The sequence below is a fragment of the Alosa pseudoharengus genome, unplaced genomic scaffold (genome assembly GCF_046254945.1).
Source record: "Alosa pseudoharengus isolate Yale_2024_CS ecotype anadromous, Long Island Sound unplaced genomic scaffold, YU_APseudo_1.1 YU_APseudo_1.1_scf_17, whole genome shotgun sequence".
NCBI lineage: Eukaryota > Metazoa > Chordata > Actinopteri > Clupeiformes > Clupeidae > Alosa > Alosa pseudoharengus.
Genome location: NW_027468640.1, coordinates 26,259,296 through 26,278,331, shown reverse-complemented (window position 1 = coordinate 26,278,331; position 19,036 = coordinate 26,259,296). Strand labels below are relative to the sequence as shown.

The 19,036-nt window shown below is 40.8% G+C and overlaps 2 protein-coding genes across 2 annotated transcripts in view; both read right to left on the bottom strand.

Annotated features, from left to right (window-relative positions):
- The window catches only part of ap1s1 (adaptor related protein complex 1 subunit sigma 1), a 9,642-nt gene extending 8,056 nt beyond the window's left edge, over positions 1 to 1,586 (bottom strand). Inside the window, exon 1 of the mRNA XM_076289118.1 lies at positions 1,410 to 1,586. Within this exon, the coding sequence (XP_076145233.1) occupies positions 1,410 to 1,412 (3 nt within the window). The 5' untranslated portion in view covers positions 1,413 to 1,586. The remainder of the gene's footprint in view (positions 1 to 1,409) is intronic.
- Positions 1,587 to 2,349: 763 nt separating this feature from the next.
- serpine1 (serpin peptidase inhibitor, clade E (nexin, plasminogen activator inhibitor type 1), member 1) lies at positions 2,350 to 5,865 on the bottom strand. The gene is made up of 9 exons (XM_076289117.1): positions 5,806 to 5,865; positions 4,659 to 4,897; positions 4,182 to 4,406; positions 3,877 to 4,068; positions 3,571 to 3,769; positions 3,278 to 3,378; positions 3,080 to 3,166; positions 2,883 to 2,966; positions 2,350 to 2,758 (listed from the first exon to the last, which is right to left on the bottom strand). The coding sequence occupies exons 2-9, from the start codon at positions 4,894 to 4,896 to the stop codon at positions 2,712 to 2,714; spliced, it is 1,173 nt and encodes a 390-aa protein (XP_076145232.1). The 5' UTR covers position 4,897; positions 5,806 to 5,865; the 3' UTR covers positions 2,350 to 2,711.
- Positions 5,866 to 19,036: the final 13,171 nt, after the last annotated feature.

The following is a 19,036-nucleotide window of genomic DNA, read 5'->3' as shown; positions in this document are numbered from 1 at the left end:
CACGTTAGCAGTTAGTCTTCACAAGACATGCAAAGCTATTCACAATTTCAGTACTACGGGGTCCTATGGTTAAGTACAAACACAGAAAAAACTACACACATCCAGCTAAGCTATTTTGTCGTTACTTACAGCTGCAATTGTTCGTTGCCCTAAGTTTATTCTGACAAAAGGAGAAACAAGAGTCAATTACACAATGTTGCACATATATGAATCATAGTACTGTTAGCCTACTTAACGTGCGGCATCAGGAACAGGGACGTGTTACAGCGTGCACATGTCCATCAGTGAGCTAAATAAGGAAGTTATCTTTCCACCAATAAATTCCGATGTCTCTCAGCTATTTTAACAAAGGTGTGAAATCATTCTGCATGCTAAGTTTGTAATGTAAACTAAACTACATGAACTCTTTGAGTCGTTTGATTAACATTGTGGTCAAGCAAGATTCCACTGTGCTCCGTGTATGGTTTATATTCATATTTCAAACAAAAATGGGTTATTATGATGACAACAGATTCACCTTTACTATGAATAAAGAAAGTAGCATGGTAGATCATCATCATCAACCGTTGTTTATTCAGGAGAAATTTAGACATTTAAATCTAGATTGTAGACTGAGTATACCTGCTCTGTCAGTAGGCGGTTTCAAATAGCGTTTCCGGTGTATTAAGTTACGAATGAAAGAAGACAAAACTCCTGGAAAGCACTCGTCAGAAGATTAATACATGCGCTTTTCAACTTGCATTACGCTTTAACTACAAAAACACAACATGCTGCTAATTCGATCGCCTTGTCTAGACAGATGTTTGGTTGGTTGGGTATCGTATTCGTGTACTTATGGCATTTAGTAACTTAATGACAAATTACTGGACGTTAAGTCAGCTAACTATTTATTTATGTGCGGTTTATTGATAAGGACATATACAGTATACAGTGCACATAAACAAACTGAGAACAGCTATCTGACTCAAGTATCATGGTGTTTATAGCTAATGCTAATTTACGACACTTGTCTCTAACTAGCCAACGACTTCAGGTTAACTTGTAACGTTATCGTGTAAGTTAAACAGCAGCCTATCTTTCCACATTAACAAGTCAAAATAACAGTTAATTCTACCGCTAACAACATCTGACCTCCGGTGATAACTCGTATCAATTTATGCATTTAATTTAGGAGTAAAATGCGTGTCAACTGGTTTTAAGTTACTCGTCCAGGAAACAGAGAGGCTGTAACGCTACTATGGATGGCTAACGGCTTGACATCTGGATGCTAGCCTATGATACCTCCAGTAAGACCGTCTATCGTAGCAAGCTGCTAACTTGCTAGCTAGCCAACTATCCTAGCGTCACTGAAACCAGTTAGCTTGCTGATTCAAGGCAGGACAGAGGAGCCCAACAAAAGCAGTACTTACCATATTGATAGCTGCGACTGAAGGTCACTTGCGTTGAGTATTAGATTTAGCCTTTTTAATTTTAACTCGTATATGTTAGCATTTCATGTCAAATGTAATTTACAATGTGTGGGGGATTTGGACAGCCCATGGACGGCTTGGAGCGGAATCAGCTGAACGCGTCATAACAGCCTGTACTTCTTTCTGCGTACATGCGCACTGCGTATTTCTAAGGTTGATCAAATAGAGCCACACAAGTCTCTTCAACGACCTCGACTTCTTTCTTTTACTGGATACCGCGGAATGGTTACACCATAAAGACAGATTTTAGTTTATAGGTTGCCCTCTTCTGTTTTCTATGGTCATTTTATTCCGTACAATTATGGCGGACAAGATGCTGTTGCCATGACGAACTGCAGGGTGACACTGTTTCCATGGTAACTGTGGTGCGACAAAGTCTTTAGACCAAAGATTCCAGAGCGCTCTTTTCCAACAAAAAAAGAATGTAGCGTAGCCAAGGCAACACTTTATATGATGTAGGCTACACACAGGCATGTCGTCTTGAGACAGCAGTGTGTGTGTGTGTGTGTGTTTTCAGTGATCAACCAGTGTCGTGTCTATATGTGTGTGTGTGTGTGTTTTCAGAGATTAACCAGTGGCATGACAAGTTCCTTTTGAAACACTGGTTTTGCAACGCCGGTTTTGAAACACCAACAGTCGACACTCATATTAGAAACGACCATATGAACCATGAAGGTTGTGATGGGCGTGTAGACTAGGCTATGACTGTAGCCAAGCCGTACTTATTTTTGACAGCCAGCAGAGGTTGACATCAAACCAAACAAACAGAATGCTATGCCAGACCAAGCAAAACTGGAATACTGCAATAGGCATACTGAAAGGGCCATAATAAATGATTTCACTGAAGGCTTTTTTTTCTTCAAAAATAAATATTTATTATAAATAGCATAAAAAATACAATTTGCACAAATACATCTTTATAAAAAGCACAATTAAAATAAACATCAAATACATACATCTTCAAAGTAATTCTGTCTCATTTCTACATTTCTTGGGTGTTTCAAACCCATTTTATATTAGGCTACTAAGGCTTGCAAGGGTAGATGTTCTGAAACCCATTAGCCGACATTACAGTGACTGAACTGAAACCTATTTTTGCCTAGGCCTAGTTAAACTTCCGTTATTTCAAAATGTAAAGGGTCCCCTTGGATTGGTCAGGATTATGGATTAAAATCTCAGTAGTAAGCTGATTGGAAGATATCTCTGCCAATGAGTAGAATGTGTGCTTGGTTCTTGGTCCATCTAGTGGTCATGGGGCTGGTTCACTTGGCCCATGAATAATACAGCACCTGAGGATTAAACATTAACATTTCACATTAGCATTTTATTGCATACACAAGTTAATGTTGAACAAAAATGACTATTTGGGTTGTACCCAGATCAAAGGGAGTCCAAATGAACATGATAACTCACCAGTGGGCTTGTGCTGAATGAGAAAGAGGAAAGGACGGTCCAGAGTGATCTCCTCTACTGCCATCCGTGAAAAGACTATAGCAGCTACAGAGATAGAAGTGGAAAGCAAATCGTTAGACACAACATCGTATATAGCACGTAGTCTGTCACATAAAGCCAGAATTTGGTCATAGTTTATGTTTGTAAGTGTGAAGTACCTGTGGCAGAGGAACCTTTGGTTCCCTCCTCATTCACCTCCAGCTTCACTTTCTGAAGCACCTTGGATATACACAGTGGCTCGTCAGCTGGATAGAGAGGGAGATTGGTTGGTTACAGATATGCAAAAAAGGGAAACCGCGAAACACTGAAAACACTGTATTCTAGTCGAGAAGGAAATTGAGTATTGAGACACTCACTGGTGATGCGGGAGAAGTCAGCTTTGGTTTGGCTGAAGATGTCTCCTAAGCCCAACTGGCAAAGGGTGGATTTTAGGTTCATCTCTGAATCAATAGCAAACCTGTGAGAAAATCAATTTACTTTTAGATATGACCACATTCCTTTTTCATGGAACTTGTAATTTACTGTGTCACCAATTCATAGACCACTACCTGCTGTTTTCATTCTGTTTTTACATTTTAAAATTAATATATAATGTGCAGAGGGGTAAATTGTTTGATACACAAGGATTTAACACAAAAGTTGAGTCTACCTGGGCATGGCCAGTTGTCTGTTGAGCTTCCTCATCTCCTGCTTCCATTCTTTGAGCCTGTGGCTGCGCAGCTCCCCAGTCAGGGCAGACAGAGGTACGTCACGCTCAAATGGAGACACCAGAAGCATGCTCAGAGCATCTCCCTCATAAGGAACTTCAATCACATCATAGTCTACTCCCTCTGGTGTTACAAAGTCACCTGTAGACACATACAAAATATTACTGAATTACACCACAATATCATGTATATTGTGTATGTATGTTGTGTATATTATATAATGTATATCGCAAATTATGTACACCCACCATAGTTAAACTTCTGTGTCATCGTCATCATTGGTACTGACACCGTGCCATTGGCTCCATGGAACATCATTGGTTGAGTCATCTTGGGGTCAAATGGCACCTTCCAGAGCCCATGAAAGTGCATGGCATTGAGCAGAACCAGTCTTGTCATGTCACCAAAAGCGCCGCTGGGAAGGAACTGAGGAATCATACCTGAAATCACAGGTAATCATGTTAGTACCATGGCAACAGTAACAGTGATTGTATATTTGATATGAGTGGATCTCTGTCTTGCCCTTCTGTCTGTCTCTCTTTCACTCACTCACCAGCAGTGTGGTCAGACACCCATCTGTTAATAATGTTCTTGGCCTTTTCGGGCTGGCTGAAGTCCAGCTGATGTGGCATGGCTTGGAAGGCCTTGGACAGCCCCCGGCGGAAGTTCTTCTCCAACAAGAGCTTCCTGTCCACCATAACTCCACTGGCCAGCTCCACAAACTCCTCACTGGCCAGATCACGCTGGAGCAGCCGCTGTTGACGGGGTGCGCCGCGCTCTGTATACATGGAGACCAGAAGAGCAGATGAATCTCACTGCAGGTGCAGGACAGATGTACTCATCTCTAACTGCTTACTGTGTCCGTGAAGAGCTGTGAAATGGCCTTGGCTAATATGTGTGTTAAATCTATTATAAATGGTTAATATAATAAATTATTAGTTAAATAGATAATTGAGAAGGATAATATTGATACACACTGAATTCATTCACACATACCCAGCATCACAGATATTTAGGTTGTGGTTCTTACCTTGCAGAGAGTAGCCCATGTGGCTAACTAATGTCTTGAGTGTGTTGCCATAAGCTCCTAGTTGGATCATGCCCAGAACAGAGGAAATGCCATAGGGAGACAGAGCCAGGTTCTTGTCAGGGGAGGACCGGGCCGCCTCGGAGAACACCCGCAGTCCAAAGTCAGTCTGCTGCTCAATAAGGTTACAGAGGCCAGTGCCGCAGAGGGCGAGGGTCAACAGCACGTACACACACTGCATTCTAGAGGAAAAGAGAAAGAGTAAGAATGTCAATGTGATGATCACACTCTGGAAGAGGCTCTAAATATATTTGTGAAAGTGTTGATTCGTACAAGTTAGCAAGAAAATTTCTTTTCTGACATTGACCAATACTGATGACTTTGTTTTTGCCAATGTGAGTAAGTAAAAATGACTTTCAGTGAAAAACAAATTTGCTGTGCAGGCATATTCCGCAGCTTCTCTTAGGTAAAACAGAAAAGTCAGAGTTCTTAAAGTTGCATTTCTCCAGATATGATAGGATGAGTAGCCCTTAAACTACTTCCCTAAAAGAAACTAGCCTTGGTCAGTTTTCTCCACAAACTGTGTTTTGGCTGCCAAGCAAAGCCTTATCATTCTTGGAGGAACTATAGACAAAACAACGAAAACTGTGTACTTTCTCAATACTGGTGTGCTTCACACGCTAGTTGACCTGTAGCCTACAAAGCAACACTCACTTGAAAACAAAACAAACAATTGGAAAGTCCCACTGTCTGTCTTAGCTAATTATTTCGACTCAAAAAGTCTCATTAATTCTTCTTGACCTAATGCCTTTGGCTAAGTCAGTCACATTCAGTATTCAGCTGAACTGTGGAGTCAGTTCTCCTGTGCACTCAACAATTTCAAGACTAAAGAGAGTACTAACACCAAGCAAACAAGTATTTATCATTTTAACTATATCCAAGGAATATGACATGCAGTGATTACAATATACTGATCATGGACAATGATTGCATGACACCAGACATTCAATATTCAATATTATATATAAAAGAATGGGTTTGAAAGATGTCAAAGAGCTAGAAGTTACACATAAAAAGATGGCAAGATGCACTGTATATCCACACATGTAATCCCAGTTTATCACAAAACGATACCCATATCCAAACCTACCTTGGGTTGTTGCTTGTCCAACTCGGGGTTTGTAGATCTAGACCGATGTGTGCCTGTTGAGTGAACTGAGTGAGACTGAATGAGTAGAGAAGTGTTCTTTATACAGGTTCTAAGCCTGAAGCTCCTCCCTCCCAGACACACGCGCACCAGCGGAAGCTATTAGTGAGTATGAGGTCATCTTGGTGTCTGCCTGTCTGAAGCTCTCACCCCCTCAGTCATGCACACTCACACAGACATAAACACAGACCCATTTTTTTTCACATCTATCTGTTAGAATGGGGTATGCAATCAGTGAAGCAAAGACTGGGCAGGTGATGCCTCAAGGTCATATGGTTGTCTTCCGGTAATCGGACATGTCTGTCTATGCAGAGTCTGCTGAACTGGAAGAGAGGGCAGTAAGTTTGAAAAGGATTCATGCCTCACACAGACACTCATCCTCAGTCACCCATCATGCTGTCCATTACTAAGCTGTTATTTTAGAGCAAGTTAATATTCATCTTCTGCCATTCAAATTATCGCTATTTTACTCCATCGTCATTTTATTCCCTTGACAGATCATCTGAAAATCATTTGCACAGCTTGTCCCATGGAGGTTGGCATGTGTATCTATGACCAACCACTGCTGAATGAGGCATCAGAGCACCAAATTTGGTTCCATCATGTCAACATTCCAGGCCGCAGTACTCACAAAGCTCCGACAAGTTCTGAGACACAAATGGGCTATGCGAGGGAAAGGAAGAAAAGAAGAGCAGAAATGGGACAGGTATTTGTAGTAGACCAAACCTTCCTCTAATTGTGATGGAATCAAGATAAAGGTCTTTGAATGTGTGTGGATTTAAAACATGTACTGTATTGGACAGAGCTGGAGCCCTGAAACTTGAAACCTGTACAGACTTGTTTAGGAATGCTTTAAACCTCCCATTATTTACTACAATTTTACTATGAATCTCTTATCTCCGTATAAAATATATCCATGACAACTACAACAACAATCTCTATAGGGTCACTTTCAGCTGGTGATGTCATTAGCACAGCATTTATTGGTTGTTTTGTTATTACCTTTGGTGTTCACTTTGCTAGGAATCATGTCATATTCTTGTAAACGTCACTGCTGCTAACATATGGAGAATGCATTAGAACATATTGTTCCACTTTAACAGCAGCTGTCACTTTTAACACTTAAATGCCTTTCTGTGTAGACCCCCACTGCATTCAAAGACATCACACACACACGCAAACACACACACACTCACACACATACACTTTCTCTCTCTCTCTCTCTTTCTCACACGCACACACACACACTCAAAAGCACAAAGGCACAAACAAACTGACTAATGACCCTGGCCTCAAACCACGACCGCCCCCTTGTTCCCCACCTTGTACATTCCTTATATGGCTGACATTGGAAAAACTGACATGAACAAGGGTGTTCTTTCCCTTTGAGGGTTAACATGGGAATCCGTTTTTGGAACAGTTTGTGAAGGCGCTGTAACTACAGGCAACAGACCAGGACATCCTTTAAAATCCCACTAATCAAAACCACATACTGGACAAAAACCAACAGCTCTTTTATGCAACATTAAAACTTCCCCCACGATTCCCTGGCAGACCCATTTGTGTAGTTACTACTCTACAGAGACAGTGCAACACAAGTACAGTCTTTTTGAGCAATACATTATGTCCCACACACACTATCTACGTTTTCATCTGGTACATTTTCATTTGATTTGTTTATGCATTTCAGATTTATGCTTTAATAGATGTAATCAAAGATTGCAAATTCAGCAAGCATTCGGGTAGGTTGTAACCTTTGTTCTCTTAGTGAAGAGAGATACAGAATATGTGACAGAGTGGAGAGTCAATGCGAACGTCTATGAAATCAAGTCATCCGCTGCCTCATCAAGCTTAGAACATTTTGCTTACATTAGTTGATTACCACTCACACACACACTCCATTCACACCCATTTACACCATTCTTGAGTAATGTCCATACCAGTTAACATGGACATTGCACAAACTGTCCAGTTCAATATGAGTAGCAGTGTGTTTGTTTCAACATTCCATTCATCAGAAGTTGCGAAAATAGGCATTTATTCCATGACTTCTGTTGTGAAAGTCTCAAGCAAACAGTGTGTGTGTGTGTGTGTGTGTGTGTGTGTGTGTGTGTGTGTGTGTCTGTGTGTGTGTGTGTGTGTGTGTGTGTGTGTGTGTGTGTGTGTGTGTGTGTGTCTGTGTGTGTGTGTGTGTGTGTGTGTGTGTGTACTGTATACAGTATAAACAGAGTTCACGGCATTGATAGCATAAGTTGTCTGTCTAAGCTTGAGTGAATGGTGGTTCTGTGCAGCAAAGTATCAGGGAAAGAGTGAAGGTGAAGTGTCAGTATTTCTGTAATAATATCTCAAGCTTTAGAGGACAAGTTGAGTATAACACTATTTATGAATTGCATTGTTATCTGTGGAAAGTCTATGTATGTGGAAATGAGAAATGTTGAGTCTCTCATTCTGGCAGGCTTGATAAAAGGGAATGGAAATCATTGCATAATCTTTTTGACTCTTGTGCTATACTTAGTTGTATTACTGTTGATGTGAATAAACAATGTCCGTCTCCAGACAAACATACGGGGTTGCCATTGTTGTTTGTGCTACTATTGGTCATTGTCTCGGGAGCTTGATTATATTCAGGAAACGGGGGTGGAATAAGACAGCTGTGTTGAAAAGAGTGGGAGGAAATTGAAGCATCTTGGGGATTAGATTGAGGGAATCCATTTGGAGGAAAGATAAATAACTATGAGAAGTCTTGAATGTGTGTAGAAGATGTCTCCAAAAATAAAAGAAAGTGTGTGTGTGTTTGTGCGTGTGTGTGTGTGACTGTTTGTACATGTGTGTACGTGTGTACTTGAGGGCTTCCCTATGCCCTGGAGTCCTGACCCCTGACCCTTGTCTTAGTAATGAGGGTTTCCCCATGCAGTCACATGTCTCTGGTGTCCTGACCCTGTGCCTAGTAACCGCAATCTGTGGAACGTTAGCTGGTGTTTCCTCCGGTGACTCAGCACTCTCACTGACCAGTTTGCAGCTGAACTTAATAGAATCTCACTTTACTGCTGATAAGGACTCACACATTGACTCAGTTACCCCCCACAAGTGGATGTTCTGTGTTGAGCCACACACTGGGAGATATAATGAGAATGAAAAAAAAACTATTAATACTCATCAAAACAGTAAATAACTAAACAACCAAATGAATATAATATAGTGGTTTTTTTTTAATTTAGATTGACTGTCACTGAATGATGTTTTTTCCCCTTACTTACTTTCTTATTTCCTTAGTTTCCTTTAGATGAAGAAATGAAAGGAAATGTAAGCCTAGCGGTATTTTGACATCTCTATGACTCTCACTATCACTGTCACACTGTCACAGTTCTATTACTTTCCTTTGTTTGATGAAATTATGTTTCACAAGAAAGGGAACCATGTGTGTATGATTTAGTGAGAGACATTAGTGGAAAATGCAGTACAAACTCTTTTAATATGTATCACTTCTTGGCAACTGTTGCATAACGAGATAAGGTACAGGAAATGAACAATGGAGTTTAAGCGTCAACATAAAAAAACAACATATTATTCAACACAGTCATTTACCACTCTCTTCCCTTTTGTCACACACACCACACACACACACACACACACACACACACACACACACACACACACAAACACACACACGCACACACACACACACACACACACACACACACACACACACACACACACACACACACACAAATTCACATACACACACACACACACACACACACACACACACACACACACACATTCACATACACACACATATACGCACGCACGCACGCACGCATGCACAAACACACACATACATACACATACACACGCACACACACACAGCACCAGCCAGAGTTCATGTTCGTACGATGACTGTCTGATGTCTGATAATGGTGTACATGGTCAGTGTTTCCTTGACCTTTTATCACAAAGCACCGTTTTTAGTCAGTAGCCTTGTTGTGTGGAGTAAAAGCAGACAGGTTATGACAAAACACAAATACGCTGAATAGTTATGGAATTGGGACATTTGGGAAGTGAAGTCAGATAGTCAAGATATTTTTGCAGGAACAGACAATGGCCTGCATTTGTTTTGACATTTTGATAGGTATGAATCCTCACACTAAGGAAATTTGTCAGGAGACAAAACATTTCCCCTTGAGACGCCATCAACAATGACTCATGCTGAAGAGTTACCAGGTCTTTAGAGAAAAAAGTACAAGATAGAGAGAGAGAGATAGATGGTTTTAAAATGAGGCGTATGCAATAAAGTGCCACAATACATAAGAGTTCCAAACCCCACCGGCAATAAAACCACAGCAGGCAGATGGCATATGCAGTCTTCTTTCATTCGGATAAAATGCAAATGTGGGTTGTCATAATTCAACTCAAACACATTTTTAATAAATCACAGTGCAACCATAAACTGACTCAGTCTTTGCCTAGTGTTGCCAACAGAGCCGAAAAAATAAACAGTTAATTTTCCATAGTGGTTGAATAAATGTCCGTTTGTGAGAACATGATTCAGTTCTTCATTACTGATGACTGTTGTGTCACAGTATTTACCCAGCTTGCAGGAACATGTTAAGTGGTAGCAGCTGATGAGGGTTGGTTAACATGGCCAGTGTCCTGTATCTCAAAGCCATCTCTACAGTAAACACACATAATGCCAGACTGTTATATAACCTGTCTAACTTTATTGCCACCTAACCCACGCCTTAGAAAACCCACCCCATTGCTTACAGTCTTAGAAGTGTGTCATCCAATAAGTCATTCAGTTACTTCTGACAGCAGCAACAACTTTAAAGTATTTTATACTCAATGCAATGCAGATAAACTGTAACAAGTGTACAGTGTCAATGACACACATTGGCCTACAGTAACTTGAAATGCAATGGAAAATGTTCCCTTCATGAGGGCATGGGGGTCACAACATTGTTTTTCTTTCTCTCCTCTCGTTAAACAGTTCTATAGACCCTTTCAACAATAAAAACAAAAACAATGCTTGAACGTTCTATTTGGTTCCCAATCTACTTCCTCTGCATTAAGATAACATATGGAATGTTAAAACGGAAGCCTTGTGGGGCCAACTATGATGCTGAGAATGGAACTCTCTTGAAAGGGTCAGTACGTACAGTGAATCATTATTTGCACTGTTAAGTGAGTGTGACTGTGGGCTTGCCTCTGTGTGTGTGTACCAGAACCTTAGCAGAACCATCTGTAGGCTGGAATAAAGTTTGTGCCGTTTGCAGCCAGCATTTTAAACTAGTGAGAACTTGTGAGCTGGGGCCTTGGCAACAAATCCATGTCTTGTTTTTTAATGAAGGTGCTTAACACACTGCAGCCATCTAGATAATCAGATAATGGCAAAGCCAATGTGTTAGCTTGAAATACAACAATGGTCTCTTCAATCTGGTTGTAAATGGTTATAAAAAATAATATTGTCACTATATATATATATGTGTGTGTGTGTGTGCGTGTGTGCGTGTGTCTGTGAGTGTGTGAGTCTGTGTGTGTGTGTTGTGTGTCATGTTTAAATCTCCACAGTAGGTGTCTCAACATTAGTACCTGGTACATGGCACCACATGCTCTATTTAGAAAGTGCCAATCTTCCACTGATTCATGTTTACACATAGGTGTTATGCAGTCACTGCGGCACCTGGCAAACTCTCCTTGAGTCTACCTTACACTCACCGCCCCTCCCCCCTTTCTCTCTACCCCTATCTACAGGGTGGACACCTGTGGTAATCACTGAGACCTGTTACAAACATGCCATCAAGAAAGACCACACAGTGATGAGCAATGGATGATCTGACATAAAAAATGTCATCTGTTAGGTTCCACTGACTTCAACCTCAAGTCATGGATTCTACATTAACCCATTCGCGCTGGATGCTGCATGACGCAACATTGACCCTCCCGCTGGATGCTGCGTAGCGCAACATTGACCCTCCCGCTGGATGCTGCGTAGCGCAGCATGCTTTTTATTTCATGTTTTTAGGTGCTACAGAGGCTTAGATATTAAATTTTGGTAGACGTTGACAATTTTTAGTATGCTTTCAGAAAACCCTCAGGAAATAAGGTTATTTAGTCTGGAATGCCATAGGATTCTATAGGCGTTTTTAGCAGGCAGTAAATGGGTTAAACAGTCTTGACCATGCAGGCTCGTTGCTTTGCAATTTGTGGCACAATCACGCCTTTATTGGAGTTGTAGTAACACACCCTGGATAATAAAGTGCTAGGAGTGTGTCTGGAACACTTGGGTGAAGTAGGGGCCTGACTCACGCACGCTATTTTAACAGTTTGGGAGAATGCTGCCTCAGTCTTTCCTCCCTCCTGAAGATACACTGTGCTGGAAGACTGATTCACAGGGTTTGGCTATAGGGTGTGGGAATATGAGGGGTTTTGTTGGTGTGTGTGTGTGTGTGTGTGTGTGTGTGTGTGTGTGTGTGTGTGTGTGTGTGTGTGTGTGTGTGTGTGTGTATGTGTGTGTGAGTATGTGAAAAGAGGGATTAGTGAGTGGGACACTACATGTCAGAGGCTTTTGATTAACAAACAGAATTAATTATGTGTATGGAAATGCATTAATTTGTGGTAAGCCTCTGCAACAACGTAATGTAAAATTATCTACAAAGCCATGGCATTTTCTCAACAAAACACTGAAGGTCACACTTTCTTTCATTCATAAGAAAACAAAGTAATATATATATATATATATATATATATATATATATATATATATATATATATATATATAGATAGATAGATAGATAGATAGATTTATTAACCCCTAGAGGGGAAACTAGTTTGTTACTTTGGACAACACAATGACAGTACAGTGCAATGTACAACAATACGATACAAGTACACTACAGTGACACTACTTGTACAACACATAAAACATACAACAACAAATATACAGTATGATGGCACCAGGCATAGACACTGGAAGAGCACAATTACCACCACAACATCACTGATAAGTGCCCAAATGATGTGCAAAATGCATACGCATTTGTTCAGAGATAGCCAGATATACTTTTCACTTTTAAGACTGGGCGTAGCCTACAGCATGTCAGGAGGTGCAAAGACTCTTAGCATTTGTCAATTTCTACAGAAACTTTCATCACTTCATGACAAATCACAGCAACCTGGCCACACCACTCACCGCACTCTTTGTTAAGACACCTGCCCCCATGCAGAATAGTTGTGAGGTTTAAAGGAACACGCCACCCAATGTCAGTAGTAATATATGTTCTTACCTTAACTTTCACGAGTTGAGTCATACCTTTCCCGTGTCCGTACGTGCACTCAAACGCTCTGGTGCGCGGCTGGACTGTGTTAGCATGTTGCTATGCTAGCGGGCTTTGACGGCAACTAAGCGTAGAAGTAATCAAAAACATCCACGTTTTACCGACTTAAATACAGTTGCACGAGTAGTTGATAGAAATGCTACGGCCACGCAACGTGAAACGTGGCGATTTTCCAAGCGAATAAACCGGAGAACTACAATGTGTGGCGCAATAGCACTTGGGAGTACTTCGACCTAGCGTAGTAGTATTGTTAACACCTAATTGTAGATCCTATCCACCACAGAGTTTAGAATCCATGCTGGATCGACCCTCAGCCTCTCCCTCCCCTCTGAGCGAGAGAGAGGCACACACACTAGAGATGCGCTGATGGGCTATTATTTCAACCATAACTGCATAGCAAAACTTATCATCCATCAGCCATCCATCAACACCAAAGTTTTATGACCAATTTTCGAAACGGCACCCGCCCACCATCCGCTGGTTGTTTTAATGTAGGCTATATGGGTGATGCAGCGCTGCTGACGTGAGGCTAGAAAGCCCTTGCCTGTTCTAGGAAGACTGATCCAATGCAGCAAATATATTAAAAGGCTAAAGTCGTACATTGGCTATGTTGTAGCCTATCCCCAGAATATCAGCAGCAAACTCAGTCTCTGTCTCGCAAAACAGTCTCCAAATAAAACGCACATCGGCCTGTTGCCTTTTCTGCCAGCTTGTGAAAATATATCGTCCAAAATGCTTGATTGAAAGGGTCAGTACGTACGTACAGTACGGCTTTTTTGCCGATATCCGATATGCCCATATTGTCCAACTCTCAAATTTCGATTCCGATATCAGCCGATACCGATGTCGATATGTGGGTTATTTTTCCTCAAAACGAATTTAGGTAACATCACATATCTCCTGTTGTGGAATTAACACAACATGCTTAATGTTATTGTGATGCCCTACTGGATGCATTCTTGAATGCAACAAGGCTTTCCAAATGTTAACATTGTCTGTGCAAAATAAGAAAAATACTTCAACTTAATTTAGGGAAAAAGTGCCATGTTTATTTTTTATCTTTTAATTGTCTCAAACAACAGTTTGGATTACACTCTCCCTGAAATAATCTTGACAATGCCCACAACAAATAGGGCAAATTTGACTTCTTCACAAATGATAAAACATTGTACCTGAACAACTATGTGCAACATAGCAGAATGTAAAGCCAACTAAAATAACAGGCATAGTGTATGACAGGCTACCCTTTTTCTGTGTTAAATGAGCCTGCATTTGTAGGATGCTTCATGAACTGTTTCTTTAACTAAAACTCAATCACCTTAATTGAATGAATGCACAAATATGAGTCAATTACAATGTGGCAAGCAACTATACTGGACAATTTTGAAAACATTTGTTTGAGCTACAAAAAATACTTCAGGCTTGAGGTGAAGTACATAACGGGCCATACCCACAATCAGGCTTGGAATTTCACCATTTTAGGGGCAAGGCCACTTGGCCTTCAGTTGGGCATATTTGGTGGGGGGCACAAAGGCCACATGTCAGGGCACCAAGGCCAAAGTTAACTATACAGTAGTAGGCTATAAAAATGATCAAAGTTGTATTCACTGCAGTAGACCTGCATCACTGTATACAAAAACATAAAACATGACATATTACATATAACTAAATAATCTGATCATCTAATATTTTCAGATATCTAGGCTATATTTAACATTTATTTTATATTTGGCCTGTTATGAAATCATGTATTGAACAATTTAAGCACATCTCAGCTTTAAGAAACTCAAATAGCCTAGATGCATGCTTAGCATTTTGTGATCATTAAGGCTACTTTCACAAACTCTTACAGTCAGCTGTCCTCTGATTTACCGATATCTAGGCGACATTTGTAATATTTGTTTTGTATTTGGCCCGTTATGAAATAATGTGGAACAATTTAAACACAGTGTAAAACTTAAATCCCAAATTTGGAGACATCCATGTATGTTGAAATTTACTGCAAATTCAAAACGGGATTAGTCTGGAACAGCTAACTGTACAGGGGACTGATTTACACCTTTCTGTTCGGTAAGGTCTGCTGTTTATTCTGATATATGGTTTGTCATATGTTAAATGAAGGGTTCTGAAGTATTCCACCGAGATGAATGGGTAGGGAGATGGACGCAAAACCTTCAGTAGAATTTATGATTGAATGATTATTTTGATGATTATTTACTTTTCTCGCGAACCGTTCACCACAGCAATTAGCGGCTAACATCGTTTAAAAGCTGAGAAAAAGCTCTTTCATGTGATACTTGTGATGTCTGTGTGATGAGTAGGCTACTTCGCGAGTAGTTCAACTGAGAAGAATGGGTTAATTTGGACGCACTTTCTTGCGCTGTCACTTTCTCCACTGCGTAATTTGGCCATAGGCTAAATATATATCGCTATTAGTAGGACGCAAAGCAGAATATTTAAAGAAGGGGGCACCAAGGCCACCGTGGCCTGTAAACCTCTGATTTTCAAAGGGGCGTCACGGCCAACTACTACGGCCATGGCCAATTCCAAACCACAGACATAATGTTGAAACAGAGCGAGCGAGTTTGTTACTGCCATGGGTTACTGCCATAGGTTACTGCAGCCATCCACCTTGTTTGTATGCTTCAAGGCGCAGCTTGATGAGGTCATCATCTGTGCGCCGGTAAACGCTTCAGGAGCATAGGCACTATTTGGGTGTAACGCAAGCATTATTTTATCGGTTTTAAGGCAAAAAAAATCCGATAACGATATTAACAGATATTACATTTTTATGCTAATATCGGGCCGATAATATCGGTGGGCCGATATTATCGGACATCTCTAATTGCATTGCATTCTCCACATTTTTAGCTACATTTTCATGTACCACATCAGCATTTTTGTTCAGTGAATCTTTTGTAAATTGCTTTACAATTACCGTCGGGCCTATAGGCCTATTGCCTGGCTTGCCTCAGCTTCGGTCACATCCTTTTACAATTTTATCATTGTAATAAAAAACGCAATTTGCCACATAATTTCAACATGCTCCTGGCCTACTAATTAATGCCTATTGTACTTTATTTTTTGCAAAAAGAAAGAAATCCTTGATAAAATAACAAGTCATTCACATTATAGGCTACTTTACACACTGTTATGTCAGGGTGACTGAAAGCCTGTTCTGAAGACTCCCATTCATTTTGACTGCACAAGTGCGTCTTTTTCAGACAGACAGCGCAATTCATTTCAAAGCAATTTACAAAAGATTCACTGAACAAAAATGCTGATGTGGTACATGAAAATGTAGCTAAAAATGTGGAGAATGCAATGCAATCAAGCATTTTGGACGATATATTGTCACAAGCTGGCAGTATAGGCAACAGGCCGATGTGCGTTTTATTTGGAGACTGTTTTGCGACACAGAGACTGAGTTTGCTGCTGATATTCTGGGGATAGGCTACAACATAGCCAATGTACGACTTTAGCCTTTTAATATATTTGCTGCATTGGATCAGTCTTCCTAGAACAGGCAAGGGCTTTCTAGCCTCACGTCAGCAGCGCTGCATCACCCATATAGCCTACATTAAAACAACCAGCGGATGGTGGGCGGGTGCCGTTTCGAAGATTGGTCAAAAAACTTTGGTGTTGATGGATGGCTGATGGATGATAAGTTTTGCTATGCAGTTATGGTTGAAATAATAGCCCATCAGCGCATCTCTAGTGTGTGTGCCTCTCTCTCGCTCAGAGGGGAGGGAGAGGCTGAGGGTCGATCCAGCATGGATTCTAAACTCTGTGGTGGATAGGATCTACAATTAGGTGTTAACAATACTACTACGCTAGGTCGAAGTACTCCCAAGTGCTATTGCGCCACACATTGTAGTTCTCTGGTTTATTCGCTTGGAAAATCGCCACGTTTCATGTTGCGTGGCCGTAGCATTTCTATCAACTACTCGTGCAACTGTATTTAAGTCGGTAAAACGTGGATGTTTTTGATTACTTCTACGCTTAGTTGCCGTCAAAGCCCGCTAGCATAGCAACATGCTAACACAGTCCAGACGCGCACCAGAGTGTTTGAGTGCACGTACGGACACGGGAGAGGTATGACTCAACTCGTGAAAGTTAAGGTAAGAACATATATTACTACTGACATTGGGTGGCGTGTTCCTTTAAAGAGGTGAGTCTAATGGTTATCAGGAGGTGCAATGCTTTGCAGTGAGTAAACTTAATGACATTTAGTCTACTGTTGACAAATTGGCATGATACTCAGTGTTTCTTAACTGGTGGGTCGGGACTCAAAAGTGGGTCGCGGAACCGTTCTGGGTGGGTCGCGGGACTTGTGGTGAAAAAATATATAATGTCAAACATCAGCATGTTCCAAACAAGTAAGCCTACGAGCACTTTGTGTGTCTTATCATGTAGCTCACCGTATCCGTCTTACCGTCTTAATCGCTAAAAACATATGGGTAATGAACACGGAAAATTGTGGGTCCCAAAGCCAGATCAGTTAAGAACCATTGCTCTAGGCTACATATTTGAGGAATGTTATAGGGCCTACTGTAGCCTACCTAGAGGAAGGGAATTCAAAATGGGATATCTCCGTTGTATAGCTTGTATTAGACATAATTGAGCTAAATGTAACATCAGTATGACATTTTGTGTTATTTATTTTCCCATATTTTCTAAATTGTACTCCTCAGAAATAGGCCTCCTATCTCAGCCCATAGCCTTGTAAAAATACCTCTAAAGTTGGTTTAGGAGAATCAGGCTAGGTCTCTAATAGATTAAATTCAGTCAAATGGCCTAACATAGCCTACAATACGTCCCCATTTGACATTGACATCTGATGACCACAAGTGGAGTCAGACGTCAGAAGTGACAGTCTGAAGTGGAGTCAGACAGAGGTGGGGTAAGCAGTAAGCATAGCTGTTGGCCTGGTGTTTCACAGTCTACAAGGTTATTGAACTGAACTGAATCGAACTGAATTGAACACTTCACTACACAGTAGAAATCTCTATCACCCGTATACAGACCAGGGGTGTAGTGGTAAAATAAGAGGTGGGTAAACTATGAATTCTGTGATCACGGTAAGGTAGACTGCATCATGCGGTATCAGATTTTTCCAGAACATGTCCAATGTTTATAACAATACCAATGGTATTAAATAAATGATTCCTAGAGTGTTGATTAGGGTGATGGAATTGTGTGAATGTCTGTAAAACTAGACAGTTTTGATGATGGTGAAAGATCATTCACAAAGACAGACCCTAAAATATGAAAGGACATTGCCTACAAATAAATATAGAGAAAAGGTCACAGGAGTAAAGGCAATGTAGTCATGACTGCACTTCATGGATTCTTCATGGTCATAGTGGACCATTGCAGTGATGCAGCAGGACACTATACTTGCTGAGTCACTGACTAAATAGCATGGGTGCACACTAGACATTACGAATTGTACAGAAACGGGAAACGGTATGTTATCTATTTGAGCGAGTTCACAGGAAATTACCAAAAACAGAATACCCCCCCCCCCCCCAAACCACACAGACAGACGCACACACACACACAGAGATAAAAACCCTTACACATGTAGACACACACACGCACACACACACACACACACACACACACAATGCTGAAGAATTTCCTGACATTTCTCAACTTTCCCATCACTGAAACAATACTTTCTGGCACTGTCAATTTTCATTATAGTTTACGGGGAAAAAACACTGAACTGAAAGTGAAATTCAACCAATTTTATTTTATCTGCATAATTACTACCACATTTAACCATTTGGTTTCAGTGTAAATGGATGTGTTCCCCCTTAACCAACTGTAAATGA

Bases quoted from the DNA above. Each gene is read 5' to 3' on its own strand.
- serpine1 (XM_076289117.1), bottom strand. From the start codon at position 4,896: ATGCAGTGTGTGTACGTGCTGTTGACCCTCGCCCTCTGCGGCACTGGC. The intron at 2,967-3,079 runs GTACTTCACACT...CTATCTCTGTAG, and splicing joins CAAAGGTTCCTCTGCCACAG to CTGCTATAGTCTTTTCACGG. The intron at 2,759-2,882 runs GTGAGTTATCAT...TTTAATCCTCAG, and splicing joins CATTCAGCACAAGCCCACTG to GTGCTGTATTATTCATGGGC.